This window comes from Diceros bicornis, chromosome 12 (genome assembly GCF_020826845.1).
Source record: "Diceros bicornis minor isolate mBicDic1 chromosome 12, mDicBic1.mat.cur, whole genome shotgun sequence".
In the NCBI taxonomy this organism is placed as follows: Eukaryota; Metazoa; Chordata; class Mammalia; order Perissodactyla; family Rhinocerotidae; genus Diceros; species Diceros bicornis.
In genome coordinates, this window is record NC_080751.1 from 24,656,986 (window position 1) to 24,674,662 (window position 17,677).

A 17,677-nucleotide genomic window follows, 5' to 3' on the forward strand; every position below is an offset into this window, starting at 1 on the left:
TATCAGGGAAATGCAAATCAAAACCACAATGAGATATCATCTCACGCCCGTCAGAATGGCTATAATTAACAAGACAGGAAACAACATGTGTTCCAGAGGATGTGGAGAGAAGGGAACTCTCATACACTGCTGGTGGGAGTGCAAACTGGTGCAGCCACTATGGAAAACAGTATGGAGATTCCTCAAAAAATCAAGGATAGAACTACCATATGATCCAGCTATTCCACTGCTGGGTATTTATCCAAAGAACTTGAAAACACCAGTGCGTAAAGATACATGCACCCTTGTGTTCAGTGCAGTGTTATTCACAATAGCCAAGACTTGGAAGCAACCTAAGTGCCCATCAAGGGACGAATGGATAAAGAAGATGTGGTATATATACACAATGGAATACTACTCAGCCATAAGAAACGATGAAATCCAGCCATTTGTGACAACATGGATGGACACTGAGGGTATTATGCAAAGTGAAATAAGTCAGAGGGAGAAGGTCAAATACCACATGATTTCCTTCATTAAGTAGTAGATAATAACAACAATAAACAAACACATGGAAACAGAGATCGGATTGGTGGTTACCAGAGGGGAAGGGGGGAGGGAGGAGGGCGAAAGGGATAATTCGGCACGTGTGTGGTGATGGTGAACATGATGTAATCTATGCAGAAATAGAAGTATAATGATGTACACCTGAAATTTATACAATGTTATAAACCAATGTTACTGCAATAAACAAAAAATTATAAAAAATAAAATACTTAGTATTTTTAGTAAAAAAAATTATTTAAGGAATTAGCACAATTTCCACATTCTGTTGATCACCTATGATTTGAATAATCTGTTTCAGGTCTTTCTACATCACTCTGAATAAACAAGAATTATTTTTATCCTTGTACTGTACACTTGAGTAATAGATACGTTATATCATTAACTCATTGTGAATTAAAAATTCATCAGTTATATTAAGTGGAAAATTGGACAGAATAATTATAAATGACATTATTCATTGTTTAGAACATAATTCTTCTAGGGAAAAGAATTATAGAAAGAAAAACTAAAGTTGATTAGAAACAGGATTAACAAATATACTGAAAAAATAATAGAATACAAAGCAAGGGTATAGTGAAATCTGTAGTCTTTTCCTCTCACTTTGAAAATGTAAGTTTCTTTGAAAAAACAATCCAAATTTATTAAAATGAGTATGTAGCTTCTCTGAATAAAATTCAGTAACTTTCATAGAGAAATTGACACACCACCATATCAGAAATGATTTCATGCTGGACCTTAAAAGTTACTTCATAAGTGTTTTGAAAAAATATTATTGCTTTATCAGTTTTCATTTTTGCTACATTAACTGGAATGGGTGAACTAATGCCAAACATGAGAATAGTGAGAAACCTATGCAGTTGCTAAGTGTAAAGGACACATGCTAAACGCACTGCAGGGTCTATACTTTCTCTTGAAGGGGTTAGATATGCTGAGGTTCTGAAGGGTGTTTTACACGTCAAAGGACTCAGCACTATTTATTTATTTGTGACAGTTTTATGTCAGAGGATACAGAAAGAGTTTGGTAGTGAAGCATGAGTCATATAGGCTTTTCACTTGATGAAAGGTCATAAGTTTACTACTAAGTAAGAAGAAATTTTAGAAGATTTCTGCTACTGAAATTGGACCTACAAGCTTTGGATAAAAAAGATGAGAAATACCAAATAAGTAATTAATACAGAGTTCTTCCTGGACTCTCACGTTAGCTGATGAGCAATCTTTAGAATCTGTGTGTATATTCCAACAAAAAAAGCTGGAGTGTTTATAGGCTTCCTCTTGTAACCCCTGATGATTGAGTAATTTAGAATGCTATTTATTCATGGGAAACTTGTAAAGACTGTGACTTTCATGTGGAAAAAAGAATGGTCAAAAGGAAACACCCAGTGATGCTGATTTTAGTTTTTATTAAGACATTTTAAAAGTTTAAGTAAACATTAGATGTTTAATGTTTGTTAATAGGAGAAAGCAGGGTGTGTGTGTGTTATGTAACACTCATGCATCTTGGAATGACTTGTACTTAAAGTTTGCATTTACATTCAAACACTCTAGGTGTGTGGCTATTACTCAGCACCTACACCACCCATGAGAAATTGTATTTTGATCACACGTTAGCTATTTCAAAGAAAACAAATTCTTTAGCAAGAGTTGCGCCAACTTTTTCAACTCCTGTATAGTTATTAATTAGCAGTGAAATTTCAACCTGAGGTTTGGAATCAGATGATTCATATGATGTAATTCTAAGTACTTATAGGTTAGAACTTTTTTAGGTTTTATCAAAACTGAGCCATGGCCATGGAAGCATGTAGCACATGTGAGAATCATTAGCCATGTGCTGTAAAATAGGAAAACGTTGAGAAATGCAGTTCCAGAGCAACAGAAAACAAGTCAACTCTCTCACTCTTTCAATCAAAAGTTTTTCAAATATTTGAACTTGGTCATTATAGTTTCCTTAAATCATCTCTTTTCTTTTTTTTTTTTAATTTATTTTTTCCCCCAAAGCCCCAGTAGATAGTTGTATGTCATAGTTGCACATCCTTCTAGTTGCTGTATGTGGGACACGGCCTCAGCATGGCCAGAGAAGCGGTGCGTCGGTGCGCACCCGGGATCCAAACCCGGGCCACCAGCAGCGGAGCGTGCGCACTTAACCGCTAAGCCATGGGGCTGGCCCAAAATCATCTCTTTTCTAAGTCAAACAGTTCCTATGCCCTAAATCACTGCTCATTTGATGTGGTTTCTAGAAACTTGAATGACTCTGGTCCTCTACTCTGCTAACGCTCTGAATCATCAACGCCCCTTGTAAAGCGCAGCACCTAGAAGTAAAATACTGCTCAGAACAGGAGCTGACCAACACACAAGACAGAGCTGGCATTTCTCCCTTCACACAAAGCAACTGCTCCCAACTTTCATGCATCAAAGGGGGGAGGGGCTTTTTATTATTGCTCTCTCAACCCATATAGCCCATATTTTGAAAGATTTTCCTACTAAACTGTATTTTTAAAGAAACTATTTTCCCCAAGATCTAAATAATGTTAATACACTAGAATCCATGTATTTCCAAGGAAAACAAAGACCCTTATTAGCCTCACTGCAAGTAAACATATAATTACTATCAGGTTTTTGAAAATGTTAAATATTTTATAGATCTCCCCTGTCCCACATCAATTATTTTCATCAAACAGACCTAGAGGCCCAAGAATTTCAGGCTGGTAATCACTCATGTGACATATACAGTATTTCTGTGAACAAAGTTAAAAGATTGCTGTTTTATTTAAGAAACAGCTTTATTTGAGCATAATTGATATATAATAAATGGCACATACTTAAAAAGCGTAATTTGATGGGGTTTTTTAACATATGTATACAAGTGTAAAACCATCAGCAGAATCAAGATAACAAACATTTCCATTCCTCCAAAAATTTCCTTGTGCCCCTTTTAATCCATCCCTCCCTGCACCTCCAATCATAGGCAACTACTGATCTGCTTTCTCTCACTATAGATTGTTTGTATTTTCTAGAATTTTAAATAAATGGTATCACACAGTATGTATTCTCTTTTAGTCTGGCTTCTTCACTCAGCATATTGACTGGTAGATTCATCCATGTAGTTACAGGGTTGTTGTTCCTTATTACTGAGTAGTATTCCATTGTACTGATACACCACATTTGTTTATCCATTTGCCTATTGATGGACATCTGGGTTATTCCTATATTTTGCTATTATGATAAATAAAGCTGTTAAAATATTCATGTACAAATATTTTTGTGGACATATGCTTTGATTTCTCTTGGGTGAATCCCTAGGAATGAAATGGCTGGGTTGAATGATAGGTGTATGTTTAACTTTTTAAGAAACTGCCACATTGTTTTCTAAAATGGTTGTACCATTTAGAACTCTGAAAGTTCTATGAGAGTTCCAGTGGCTCCACATCCTTGACAGTATTTGGTATAGTCAGTCTTTTAAATTTTAGCAATTCAAGTGGGTGTGTAGTTGTATCTTACTTGGTTTTAATTTGCATTTCCTGGATGACTAAGATGTTGAGCATCTTTTTGTGTGCACACCAGCCATTCTTATATTTTCTTTTGTGAAATGTCTGTTCAAATCTTTTCCCTTTTTTTTTTTTTTAAAAAGCAGTTTGTCTTATTATTGTGTTAAAAGAGTTCGTTCTACATTTTGGATTGAAGTCTTGCCAGATACGTGTTTTGTAAAGAATTTCTACCAAACTGTGGCATGCCTTTTCATTTTCATAAGTGTTTTTTTTTTTAAAGAGAAAAAGGTTTTAATTTTGATGAAGTCCAAATTAACAATTTTTTCCTTTAACTCTTTGTGCTTTTTGCATCCTAGTTAAGAAATTTTTGCCTAACCCAAGATCACTAAGATGTTTTCTTATGCTTTCTTCTAGAAATTCCAATGTTTTAGTTCTTACTTCTAGGTGTATGATCAACTTTTAGTTAAACTTTGTATATGGTGTGAGGTAAGGGCTGTAGTTCTTCTTTTTTTGTGGGGGAGGGAATCTAATTGTGCATATGGACATTTAATTGTTCTAGCACTATTTGTTGTAAAGATTATCCTTTCCTAACTGACTTTCCTTGCTAGCTTTGTCAAAAATCAATTGGTAATATATGTGCGGATCTAGTTCTAGTCTTTCTTATTCTCTTCCATTCATTTATACCAATACCACAACATCTTGATTAATGAGTCTTGGAATCAGGAAATGTAAGCTCTCTAGCTTTGTTCTTTCTCAAAATTGTTTTGGCTATTTTAGATCCTTTGAAGTTCCATATACATTTTAGAATTAGCTTATCAATAATTACAAAAAAGTATACCAAAATTTTGATTGGGATAGCACTGAATCCATACATCAATTTGAATCCACAGCTATAGTATTTCTCTCCATTGATTTCTCTCTTTAATTGCTCTCAGCAATGTTTTATTGTTTTTAGTGTACAAGTATTGCACATCTTTGTTCAAATTTATCCTCGAGGTTTTTTGGGGGGGGATGCTTTTGTATACGGTATTTTAAATTTTTCTATTTCTGATTGTTCCTTGTTACTTTAGAGAAATAGAATTGAATTTGTATACTGATCTTGTATCCTGTAACCTTGCTAAATTTACTTTTTAGTTCTAGTAGACTTTGGAGATTCCTTATGATTTTCTATGTAAACAATTATGTCATCTGTGAAAAAAGTATATCTTCAAGTTAATATTATGCATAAGAAGCTTAAAACAGTATTCTTCAACTTCTCCACTCTCAGCCTTTATGCTACTACTGTCGTACATTGTACTTGTACACATGTTATAAAACCCAGAATATACTATTATTTAAACTTGAAACAATTATCTTTTTTTTTTTTTTTTTTGGAGGAAGATCAGCCCTGAGCTAACATCCATGCCAATCTTCCGCTTTTTGCTGAGGAAGACCGGCTCTGAGCTAACATCTATTGCCAATCCTCCTCCTTTTTTTCCCCCAAAGCCCCAGTAGACAGTTGTATGTCATAGGTGCACATCCTTCTAGTTGCTGTATGTGGGACGCGGCCTCACCATGGCCAGAGAAGCGGTGTGTCGGTGCACGCCTGGGCTGCCACTAGCAGAGCGCACGCACTTAACTGCCAAGCCATGGGGCCGGCCCCTAAACAATTATCTTTCAAAGAGATTTAAAGAAATAAAGCAAGTATTTTATATATACTAATACATTTGCTGTTTCCTGTGTTGTTCATTCCTTTGTGTAGCTCCAAATTTCTATATAGTGTCATTTTCCTCCTGCCTGAGGACTTCTTTTTAATATTTTTTGCAAAGCCAACTCTGATGGTGATGAATTCCCTCAGCTTTTAGATGTCTGGAAATGTCCATTATTGAACCTTTTTTCTTTTTTGCTGGGAATAGAAATTTGTGTTGATAGTTTTTTTTCTTCTTCTTTCATTAAGAACATCATCCCACTGTCTTCTGACTTGAATTGTTTTTGTTGAGAAACTTTGCTGTGGTTTTCTTCATGTTTCTTGTGCTTGGGGTTCATTCAGCTTCTTGAACCTATAGGTTTATATATTTTTTTAATTTCTAAAACTTTGGGCCATTATTTCCTCAAATATTTTTTCTCCCCTTCATCCTCCTTCCTGTCCTTTTGGAACTCAAATTACAAATATGTTAGGCCACTTGAAGTTGACCCACTGATCCTTTGTTCATTTTTTTTCCCTCTTCTGTTTCAATCTGCATAGTTTCTATTGCTATGTCTTTAGGTTCACTAATATTTCCTTTTGCAGCATCTAACATGGGGTTAATCCCATCCACTGTATTTTTCATCTCAGACTTTGTACTTTTCACTTCTGGAATTTGAATTTGGATTTATTTTTTATGTCTTCCATGCTCATGCTTTCTTTCACCTTCTTGAATATCTGGAGTATATTTATAAGAGTTGTTTTACCACACTTGTCTATTAATTCTATTATCTGTTCCATTTCTGCATCCATAACTAATGACTGAGTTTCCTCCTCATTATGGGTCAAGATTTTCCTGCTTCTTTACATGCCTGGTAAATTTTTGATTGGCTGTCAGAAATTGTGAATTTTATGTTTTGGGTACTGGATTCTTTTGTATTCTAATATTTTTGGGCTTTGTGTGGGATGCAGTTAAGTTACTTGGAATCATTTAGATTCTTTTGAGCCTTGCCTTTAAGTTTGGTTAGGCAGGCCCAGAACAGCCTTTAGTCTAGGGCTAATCTGGCCCCCATACTGAGACAATACCCTTCTGAGGATTCAACTTGATGTCTCATATGTTAGGAAGTCTTTCCTCTTTGGAGGGTGAAAACACAAACTCTTTTGGTCCTGGGTGAACTCCAGGGATTGTTCTGCCTGATTCATTGTCCTTAGTAGTTTCCTCATATGCATGCTCTGATCAACACTCAGCTAAAGACTCAAGAGGAACCTTCTACAGATTTCTGAAACTCTCTCTAATGAGTACCTCTCTCCTCTCTGATACTCTGTCCACAAATTCTAGCCATCTCAGTACCTCCCAAGTCCAAACTGTCCCCTCAATTCAAGAAGATTACTAGAGTGTTTAGGTTTTCTCTCCCTGAACTGCAGTTGTAAACTCTCTCCCAGAAATAAAGCTTGAACAACAGTAGGGCTCACCTTCTTTGTTTCTGTTCTCTCAGGGATCACTGTCCTGTGCTATTTGTGTCAAATGTCTGAAAACCATTGCTTCATATATTTTACTCAGGTTTTTAGTTGTTTAAGATAAAAAGCTATATCCAGTCTGTGTTACTCCATCATGGCTGGAAGTGGGAGTTTTGTTACTGCTTTTTAAACACACTCAGGGCCAGAGTCTGCAGCCACAGGTTGTGCACTGTACAACTCCAGAATACAATGTGAACACACCCTGCTCCTATCCCCAATCTAGATTTGAGTAAAATGGCAGCCCTAATCATACTGACTATTTATATTGAGCTTGTGGTCAATAAACTTCTTATCTGGATAAGAATAATAACTCAAATGCATATAATTCCTAATTTATAAATGTTATAGTCTTGTTGTTTGGCATATGAACAAGACTTCTCATCAAATAGATATAATAAATGGTTATTTGGGTCCCACAACAGACCTACAACATAATTGTAAGTGTAATGCCTATAGTAATCGATTAAAAACACCTAGGGGCCGGCCCGGTGGCGCAAGCGGTTAAGTGCGCGCGCTCCGCTGCGGCGGCCCGGGGTTCGCTGGTTCGGATCCCGGGCGCGCACCGACGCACTGCTTGGTAAGCCATGCTGTGGCGGCGTCCCATATAAAGTGGAGGAAGATGGGCACCGATGTTAGCCCAGGGCCGTCTTCCTCAGCAAAAAAAAGAGGAGGATTGGCGGATGTTAGCTCAGGGCTGATCTCCTCACAAAAAACAAAACAAAACAAAACAAAAAAAACACCTAAGTAACATTTATAACATGGTTCTTGTGGGAAGACACAAGTGGAATTCTAACTAGAGATTCTAAGAACATACTTCTCTCATTTGTTAGCTTAGGGTGCACACACACTCACATGGAAGAGGGTAGGAGAACAAGGGTTAAGATTATAAAAATTCAGATGGGGGACGAGAAAGACCCTAACTTGTAAACTATATATTAACACAGGGACAGACCTCTTTTTACCCATCTAAAGGTTATATTACAGAAGGATGTTTTTAGTTAATATAGAGATTGACCTATGATGATAGCAAAACAAAATGTACTTACTCATCCAACTCTTCTTCTTCAGTTTTAGAACTATCAGCATAGAGGTACTTGCTCATGTCCACAGGCCTTATATTTTTTCTTTTTGTAGACTGGGGAGGAGAATCCTTTATAGTTACAAAGGTTTCTGGCTCATCGAATGGGTTCAAATACTGTGGTGTCTGTACCTCTTTAAAGAGATTATAGCTGTTATTATAAAAAGATTCTTCTGGTTTTTTAGGTGAAGTCGTTTCAGTAATTGGTTCTACAACACAATAGCAAAAGATGAATTAAATCCAACAATGTTATCTGATACTTTCTTATATTTTTAGTGTTTTCAAAAATAATCTTAAATTAATAAACTCTATGGGGCTGAAAGAGTGCAAAGCAATAATATGTTTTAGAGGGGCTAAGATCAGAAGATGTCATATCTAAGATCTTTGTCTACTTTTCCAGGAATGGTGCTCCCCCAAATGGCATCTTTGTAATGCTCTTGGAGTCTCTTAACAATATTAGTATTATGGTATTTTAATCTTGGAAATTTTAACCTTCTTAGAGGTATAATATTCTATTATTGCTTATTTTATTTCACCATACTAGCTTGCCATCCCAAACTGATAGTTAATAAATTTCTGCTTTTAAAAGAACATGCGATGGACTAAATCTTGAAATGGTCTTTGGTAGTTACATAAGCAGAGACCACTTAGGGATCTGAAAATTCATTCTTGACTGTATCAAAAATACATCTACAAAATAAGGAAAAAAATACACCCATATATCACTTAATTTGTTTTCACCAAACCTGCTCTTCAAAGAGCAGGTTTCTGTACGCTAAAAGACCTTAAATCTTTAGAGCTTAAAATGACATTTGATTTTTTCCAATATAATTTGAATCTAATCAATACTCTGTTTAATAATGCAAAGAAATATCATAAGAATTCTTAGGTCGAAAGTAGTACATTAAAATCATTCTGATAAGCTGATAGACATGTTACACCAAATTCTTCTAAATTTTATTATTTTAAATTTCAATGTGAAAACAAAGTTACTCTTAAAAATAAAACCCTGACAAAAAGCACTACAATAGTACCATGTCCTCCAACAATACTTAACAAAATTCTTAGTACTAGCCTTTTTTTTCCTTCTATGTTTATTAATATTTTAAAACATAACTAGAATTTATAATAAAACTTCCAAAATTTGATTAGGGATTTTGCTGGTAACAATAAATATTTTCCCAAAATGGAGAAAAGTTTCAGAAAGCTAATAATCACAGTATAGTTTAAAAGTAATTTTAATTATGCCATGCAACTCTGACAATATTCTAGGAGAAGAAAGCAGAAAATTGATTATTAAAATTCTAAAGAAAAATAATTGTTTCATAAGTGACATTTCACACAATTGAATCTGATCAATTTAATCTGATCATCTTTCTGCTCCACTCTATTCACATGCACAACTTACTACTGACTGTAATTCTCATCAGAGACGTGGAGTGGGAGGTAGAGGGGCTCATCAGACTCTCTGAAGGTGAGGGCAGAAGAGCTGTATAGAGTGAGAAGCTACTCCCATCACCTCAATATCAGTATGTCCCACAACATACTTACTTGGTAGGCCAAACTAATGAGATTTTACTGCATGCCAGCTAGCTAAAATACTGTTTTCTTTAACATTAGAGCTTTACTATCTATTTGACCAAACTAGCAGAGAATTAAAAAATAAGCCCCACATAAATGTGTACGTAAGGCTTTCTTTTTTCTTTAAAAACAATTCAGTGGAAGCTATCCAAAATTGCTGATCAACTGCAAGTGGTATTGAACACAATAATATTATCATTACAAACAAAAATTACTTAAAGAGTCTTTTAAAATAATCTCTTCCTGCCTTACAGTTCAAGAGAACTAGACTATATAAAGACTTTAAAAGTACAGAAGAAAACTTGTTACCTTCTGTGTCAGGATCTCCAAATGGATTTAATTCTGCTACATCAGGATCACCAAACGGATTTAAATTCACAGTGGCCAAGTCCTTTTCTGCTTCATCCAAAAAGCTAAGTTTGTTGATAAGCTCTGAAAATAAACATATATGTTAGTTCACTATGGCTATAGTTAAACATACTTATTGATCATTCTGAAATATTTCAAACTGTAAAACGTCACACTAATAATACCTGCAAATAATAAGATACAGCATTTTACCAAGGGCAGAATGTCATTCAAGTATTTTGTAGCATACCAACATTTTCAAACAACAAATACATATTTTAAACCAACAAATGCATATTAATTCAAAAATTATATCAGATACAGAACTAGAGAAACCTTCATCTAAATCTAATTTGATCCAATAAAAAAGTGCTGACATAGAGTTTTACGAAAAAAAATCCTTCACTCCTAAATATGAATAATTCAAAAGGGTTTAATATAAGCAAATATTTTAAAAACAATGTAGTTACAATATATGAGCTAACTGAAGAAATACTGTCATGTTATATGACCAATTATTATAAGATGTTTTAAAATCACTGCCTATCAAGGATCTTGATATAAGGTTTTGCTAAAGATGATAAGTTCTGTTATGTTGTTGTCTGTTGGTGCACTACAAATTACCAAAGAAAACATTCATGGAAAAGCACAAAGACACAACTGACAGCTAAGTACAGACAGAAGTCAAGAGGTAGCAGGTCACAGTAAACACAGGCAATCAGAAGCAGAAAGAAAGAAAGAAAGCTCTTAGACCTTCAGAGGAACTGGCTGATTTAGCTGAAGGCATATTTGCTTGCTTTATGCAGTCATCTTGATCTTCATCTAAGCTGCTCAGAGCATTCAATTGGTTTACAATTTCTGTAAACAGAAGCCAGTCGAGACAAATGTAAGGTAAGGTCATTTAATTAAAGAGTTGTAGAAGCATGCTGTTACTCAAAAAGACAAAGAGAGGGGATGTTTGGTTAATCAAGAGAATACATTCAGAGGATGTTATTTTGATGAACTATAACAAATGTATTTAACTGAAAGTTATGCTTTACTCATTTTAAAATAGAAAACATTTTATTGTGAAAACATATTAGCAACATAACAACTATGTTAATAAACACAAAACAAAGATAATAACCCAAGAGGTTGACGTGGCTTTCAGCAACCACATTTTGCATTTGTAAAATAGTGCTTTAAATGCATGTTATTAAAAATAGAATAAAAAAATTCTCTGATACCATAGAATATATGTACTATTTGTTTTATAATATCAAAATTTAAACTAAAGGTTTTAAGAATATATCTATATGAATCATGAATATAATAAGCATTTGTTCATGTTCTAGAATTTTAAAAATAAGCACAATATAAAAAAAAGCAGGCAATAGCTACTATTTTCTAGTCCTGTTTTCTAAGGAATTAGTTCTTTTAAGGGAGCTCTTGAGTATTTTTGCTTTAGGAAATATAATTTAGCCAATAAGAGAACAAAAAAGATAAGGATAGAAAGAAAAATCTTAAAATAAGAATTCATTTTGTGCACAAATAGAATTCTTTTACATGAGTCATATATATTTTGCACAACTCTGAATATATGAAACTCTGATTCACTGGGTGAAAATTAGCTTGGAAAAAGATAATAAGAGCCTACTAGAGTATTCTAGCTAATCCTTGCTGTTTCCAAAGTTAAAACCCAGGAACAGCTTAGGTATTAGGACAAACCAAACAGATCCAGATCACAAGTGGGAAAGAAAGAAAATGGTTAGAAATAGAAAATAGTTGTAAATTTGGCATTAAAAATGCTGTTCTTTAACACTGTAAATCTAAGTGCACATTCTAAATTTTATTTGAACCAAATCATAGAATACACAGTTGTAATAAGGTTGCTTTCGTCTTTTCATTTGTTGTTGAACAAATATTTATTTATCACTCTGTGCCAAGTACTATGCTTGGGACACAAGGATGAAAAAAACAGACATGGTACTGTCCTCATGAAATTAACTTTCTATAAAGATAGAAATTAATATTGAAACAGACAATAAATGACCACTAGAATATTAGGCGGTCAGAAATGTGTGTTATTTTATAGATCTTTGAGCTAAATACATATGGAAAGTTGATAAACTCATTCATTTCCCTTGTCCAAATGAAAAAATGTATTTTGCATAAGTAAAATTGCTTGAGATAGTCAAAGTAAATCATAGAAAATAAGGAGTAAACACAATTAATACCAACTCAACTCTTCATCTGAATTTGAATAAGAGCTGAATAGTCAGCCTTTATAAAGTGTCTTCTTTCATTTTATATTGCCAATAGTTTTAAACCCTACTCTGACTCAAATTAAAGTAGCAAATTTCTCAGTAGGTAGATTCATTCATAAGTTAGATCCTTTACCTCCCTCTACTACCCATTGCAACTTAATGATTTTTAAGGAAATATAATGGAGTGGAAGATCAGTGTTAAGTGATTACCAGCATATGATTGATTTTTTTTTCATTCATTACTAGTTGTGTATTTTTAAAAGTGAGCAAAAGGTTCATTCTTAACTTTGAAAATATGAAAAAAGAAATATTAATAACAGAAGGTAACATTAAGCAGTGGGAAGGGCTTTGCATTTGTTATCAGAGTTAATTTTTTTTTTTTTTTTTGAGGAAGATCAGCCCTGAGCTAACATCCATGCTAATCCTCCTCTTTTTGCTGAGGAAGACCGGCTCTGAGATAACATCTATTGCCAATCCTCCTCCTTTTTTTTTTTCCCCAAAGCCCCAGTAGATAGTTGTATGTCATAGTTGCACATCCTTCTAGTTGCTGTATGTGGGACGTGGCCTCAGCATGGCCGAAGAAGTGGTGTGTTGGTGTGGCCCGGGATCCCAACCTGGGCCGCCAGTAGCAGAGCGCGTGCACTCAACCGCTAAGCCACAGGGCCGGCCCAATCAGAGTTAATTCTATTAATATTCATAAATATTCTGAGATATTATTACTAATATCCACATTTTATCATGTATATTAGTATCATTTATTTGCACTATATTCCCAGATATGTAATTACTAGGTTAAAACATGTTAAAATAATGCTCAAAGATTTGTAGTTTTCTTTATACATTTTATTTTATATTCTTATATATAATCTCAATGAAAGTAACCTCAATGAATGCAGAAACCATTTATTTAAACATCTTATATAATGAACACTGTTGGGAATACTGAAGAAATATTAGACTTGGTCCTTACCTTCAACACATTAATATTGCCCCATAGAGTTGTAGGTACTATGTGGGCATTTATTTAAATACTATCGAGATGACTCTATTACATGACTAAATTATTTACATTTTAGTTTTTCAGAATATTTAGAATATTTCCTCCCCCTCATGACACTTTTGGTGATATCTAAAACCACTGATGACCATTTCCTCATTAATTAACCCAAAATAATTTCTTCTTTCCATTCTCTTCACTGATAAATTCTTTCCTATCCTAGTTTTCCCTATTTATCCATAGCTTAAATGAATGCTTACTTAACTCCTAGAACTTCCACTTTTAGAACTTTCATTCATATTAACAAAGTTAAAAGGTAATTTTGATTATCTATACCAATGCTCCCTTTATTTGGTATGCAAATAAATGTTAATCTAAATCATGAAAAGAAGCAACCTCCAAAGAAATACCATTTATCTATTTAATAAACATGTATCAAGTAACTATTAAATGCCTGTGATAGTACTTGCCCTTATGGTTTTGTATTTTTGTGGGACAGAAAGACAGGTAAAGCAACAGACAGTGTATGATAAATGTTATGATTGAGATATGCAACGTAGACTATGTGAAACTGGAAGAGAGGCTTATAGCTCAGTTTGAGGTCAAGAAGGCCTCCTGGACTTTTCAAATTTAAGCTAAAATCAGACAAACAGACATCATTATTATTACTAAAATAAAAGAGCAAATGGAGGGCATTCCAGAAGGATGAAAAGGAGGAAAATGAGAACATGACATACTGGAGGAACTGCAAGTTGTTTGGGGTTTAAGATGCCAGGGATGAGGAAAGGAATGAGATGAGGCTGGCAAATGTCCTATCATGAAGGTTACTGGAACCAAACTAAAGAATGTGAACTTTATTCTGAGAGCTGTGGGACTCCACTGAGAGATCAAATGTAAATTTTAGAAACATCATTCCAGGAGCAACATGGTGGCAGTTTGAAGGAAACAGGATAGGAAGCAAAAAGATGAGCAGTTCAGTATCACCACTCCATGAGAGGAGGCACTCAATAAATATTTGCTAATTAAAGAAGAAATTAAGAAGAGATGGTTAATTTGACATGGGGGATGGGGAAAGGAATCTAGGATAAATGCCAGGTTTCTGTCCTAGGTGACTATGTGGATAGTAGTTCTAGCACTGCGATGGGGGCCTATTCAGTCTGGTCATAGCAAGCTATAGGTGTGAAACTTCTCATGGAAATAATTCACTTGGCAGTTCCCTATGTGGGTGTGGAGCCTAAAATACATAATTTTGTTAAGTATTTCTCCTTTGAAAAAAGTACTTTTCTGTTTCTTCCAAATTTCCTACAGTCAATGTGTTTTATATTTATAATCAGAAAAAAAATTTTTAATTTAAAAGATTTACAACAGGGGCCGGCCCGGTGGCGCAAGTGGTTAAGTGCGCGCGCTCTGCTGCGGCGGCCCGGGGTTCGCTGGTTCGGATCCCGGGCGCGCACCGACGCACTGCTTGGCAAGCCATGCTGTGGCGGCATCCCACATAAAGTGGAGGAAGATAGGCACAGATGTTAGCCCAGGGCCGTCTTCCTCAGCAAAAAAAGAGGAGGATTGGCGGATGTTAGCACAGGGCTGATCTCCTCACAAAAAAAAAAAAAAAAAAAAAAAAAAAAGATTTACAACAAAAATTTATTTCCAGAATTTTTTTTAAATGGGAAGCTTTCCCAGTAATATACCATACTGATTTAAAAAACTCCCTGGTCCAATATATTTATATAAAACTTATTACTTATGAAAGCCTTGTTTCACCAAAAATATATATGTTTGGAAAATGCTAGTAATGCTATGCAATAGCACAAACAAATTTCTACCCTAGCGCTACTCAAAATTGAGGAATAAACCCACAGTATAGTACTTTGAGTCACAGTAACAGTGTGTCAATCTGGACTTGCTTCACACTGGTGAGAATAAGAAGGAAAACTAAATCAGGGGCAGGCAATCGAAGCAAAGGGTCAAGTAATTTGAGACTACTCTACTGTTAGGAAGGTAAAAGAAGACAGAAATTGATCACCAGAGATTATCACACTGAACAAAAAAAGGAGGGTGGGGGCAGTGGCATGAAGAGTAGGTGGTTTTTTCCTTTTAAGAAAGTCTGCAGTTGAGTTAAAAGAAAAAAAAATAATAAACTGCCTAGAGCTAGAACATACCTGCAAATCGTGCAGCATGCTCATTCTTCTCTCCCAAGTATAACAAGGCTCAGTACAGGTATATCTCATTTTAAGATAGTCTAAGATAGTAACATTTCAACTTCCTGGCAGAGATCAAGGTCCAAAAGACGTTACTTTTCTCACAGGCTTCAGTCTATAAATATTTGATTTATGGATACAACTAACAAGTTTAATAATGCCATTTTCAATGTCATAGTGGATCATAATGGGGAAGGAAGGAAGGGGCTGCCTCATGCAGAAAAGTAAACAACCAGTAGTCTGTCTCCCTTGATCTTCAAGTCCTCCTTCTTAATTAATTAATAAGCCTTAATGGCATATTAATATGATTAAGTTGCTCCCAAACTTTTTAAAAGTCTCTCAACCATTAGCCCCTTCTAGTTTGGCCAGTCTCTCCCAAGCTTCATAAGAAAACGTCTTAAAAACAAAGTAGTCTACAATTTCTCACCTATCATTTACTCTTCAACTCACTGCAATCTGCTTTTATCCCCACCTTTACGCATCTCCCTTACTGAAATGGCTCTCACTGAGGTCAACATTGTATATTCTAATTGGCAAATATACTAGATAGCTTTTAGCTCTTATCATACTTGGTTTCTGTATGAATAAACATAATTAATCATTTCCTCCTTCCAGTTCCTTCTGCCCCTTCCAAGACACTAGTTTCTCCCAGTTCTCCTACTCTTTGATAGTTCTGTCGGGGTCTCCTTTAATGACAACCATTCTTCCCTCTGCCTCTTAAACATTATTATTTTCTAGGACTCCATTATAGGTCCCATTCTTTTTTCCCCCCTAAATCTGCTCTTCCTGGAAGAATTCATCTACTCTCTTGGTTTAAATTAACACATAAATGCAGATAATTTTCAGATTTGTAGCATTAGGCTTGAATTTCCTACTGCCTAGTGGGAATTCCCACGCTAATGACCCTAGACATTCCCCTCATATACTTAACATACAAAAAAATGGAATTAAATAGTTATGCATCTATGTCATGTTCATCTTTTAACACCTAGTGGTTTTCAGCATACCTAGTACTTAATGTATGTTGTAAATGAATGAGTGAATGAACTGAATGAAAGTCATAATACTTGGCATCATGTTTATAAAGGCAGAAAGACATATAATATACCTTATTTTTAAATTATAGAAATAGTATACTTTTTTATCTATGTGTCTGTCTATATCTTTGTCTATGTATCCATGTTTCATTTATCTCTAGAAATGTTATACTTTAAATCACCACCCCAAAATTTGGTGGCTTAAAACAACAAATTATTATTCCCCAACGGATGGTTCATTGCATTTAGATGGTGGCTGGGGCTAAAGTCATCTGAAATCTTGAACTGAGCTGGATATCAAATGGCTTCTTTACTTGCATTTGGTGTTTCACCTCAGAAGGCTGGAACAACTCGGGGCTGGCCAGGCATCTCTCTCTCTCTCCCCTCATATGATCTGTCCATATGGGTGGTTTGGGGTTCCTCTCAGCCTAGCAATCTCAGAGCAGCTGGGCGTTGTGCATGGCAGCTGGCTTCCCCCAGGGCACTCATTATAAGAGGCCCAGGTAGAAGCTACAATGCATTTTATAACTTAGCTTTAGAAGTTACAAAGTGTCACTTCCACTGCATTCTACTGGTTAAAAGTGATTTACAGGGCCAGCCCAGATGAAAGGGAGGGGACTACAAAAGGGCACGAATATTTGGCAGGCATGGTTCATCGGAGGACAATCTTTGGAGACTAGATATCACACAGTAGATCAATAAATCAAACTTGAAATCATTCATTTTCTTACTAATCTATTTACTACAGTTTACCCATTCTCCTGCTGATGTACTCTTGGGCTGTTTTCAGTTTTTCAGTTTCAGGCTATTATGAATAAAAATGTTATAGACATTTTTGTACAAGTCTTTTTGTAGACATATGTTTTCATTTCTTTCAGATAAATACCAAGGAGTGGAAGTGCTGGGCCAGAGGGTAGGTACATGTTTAGTGTTATAAGAAAGTCCCCAAGTGACTGTACCATTATATACTCCACCAGCAATGA

At 35.1% G+C, this 17,677-nt stretch overlaps 1 protein-coding gene across 5 annotated transcripts in view; it reads right to left on the minus strand.

Annotated features, from left to right (window-relative positions):
- The window catches only part of EHBP1 (EH domain binding protein 1), a 350,507-nt gene that overhangs the window by 183,296 nt on the left and 149,534 nt on the right, over positions 1-17,677 (minus strand). For all 5 annotated transcript variants that reach the window (XM_058551124.1, XM_058551123.1, XM_058551127.1 and 2 more), the window contains exons 8-9: positions 10,178-10,300; positions 8,256-8,496 (exon numbers count right to left, since the gene is read on the minus strand). In XM_058551124.1, coding sequence (XP_058407107.1) covers positions 8,256-8,496; positions 10,178-10,300 — 364 coding nt within the window. The remainder of the gene's footprint in view (positions 1-8,255; positions 8,497-10,177; positions 10,301-17,677) is intronic.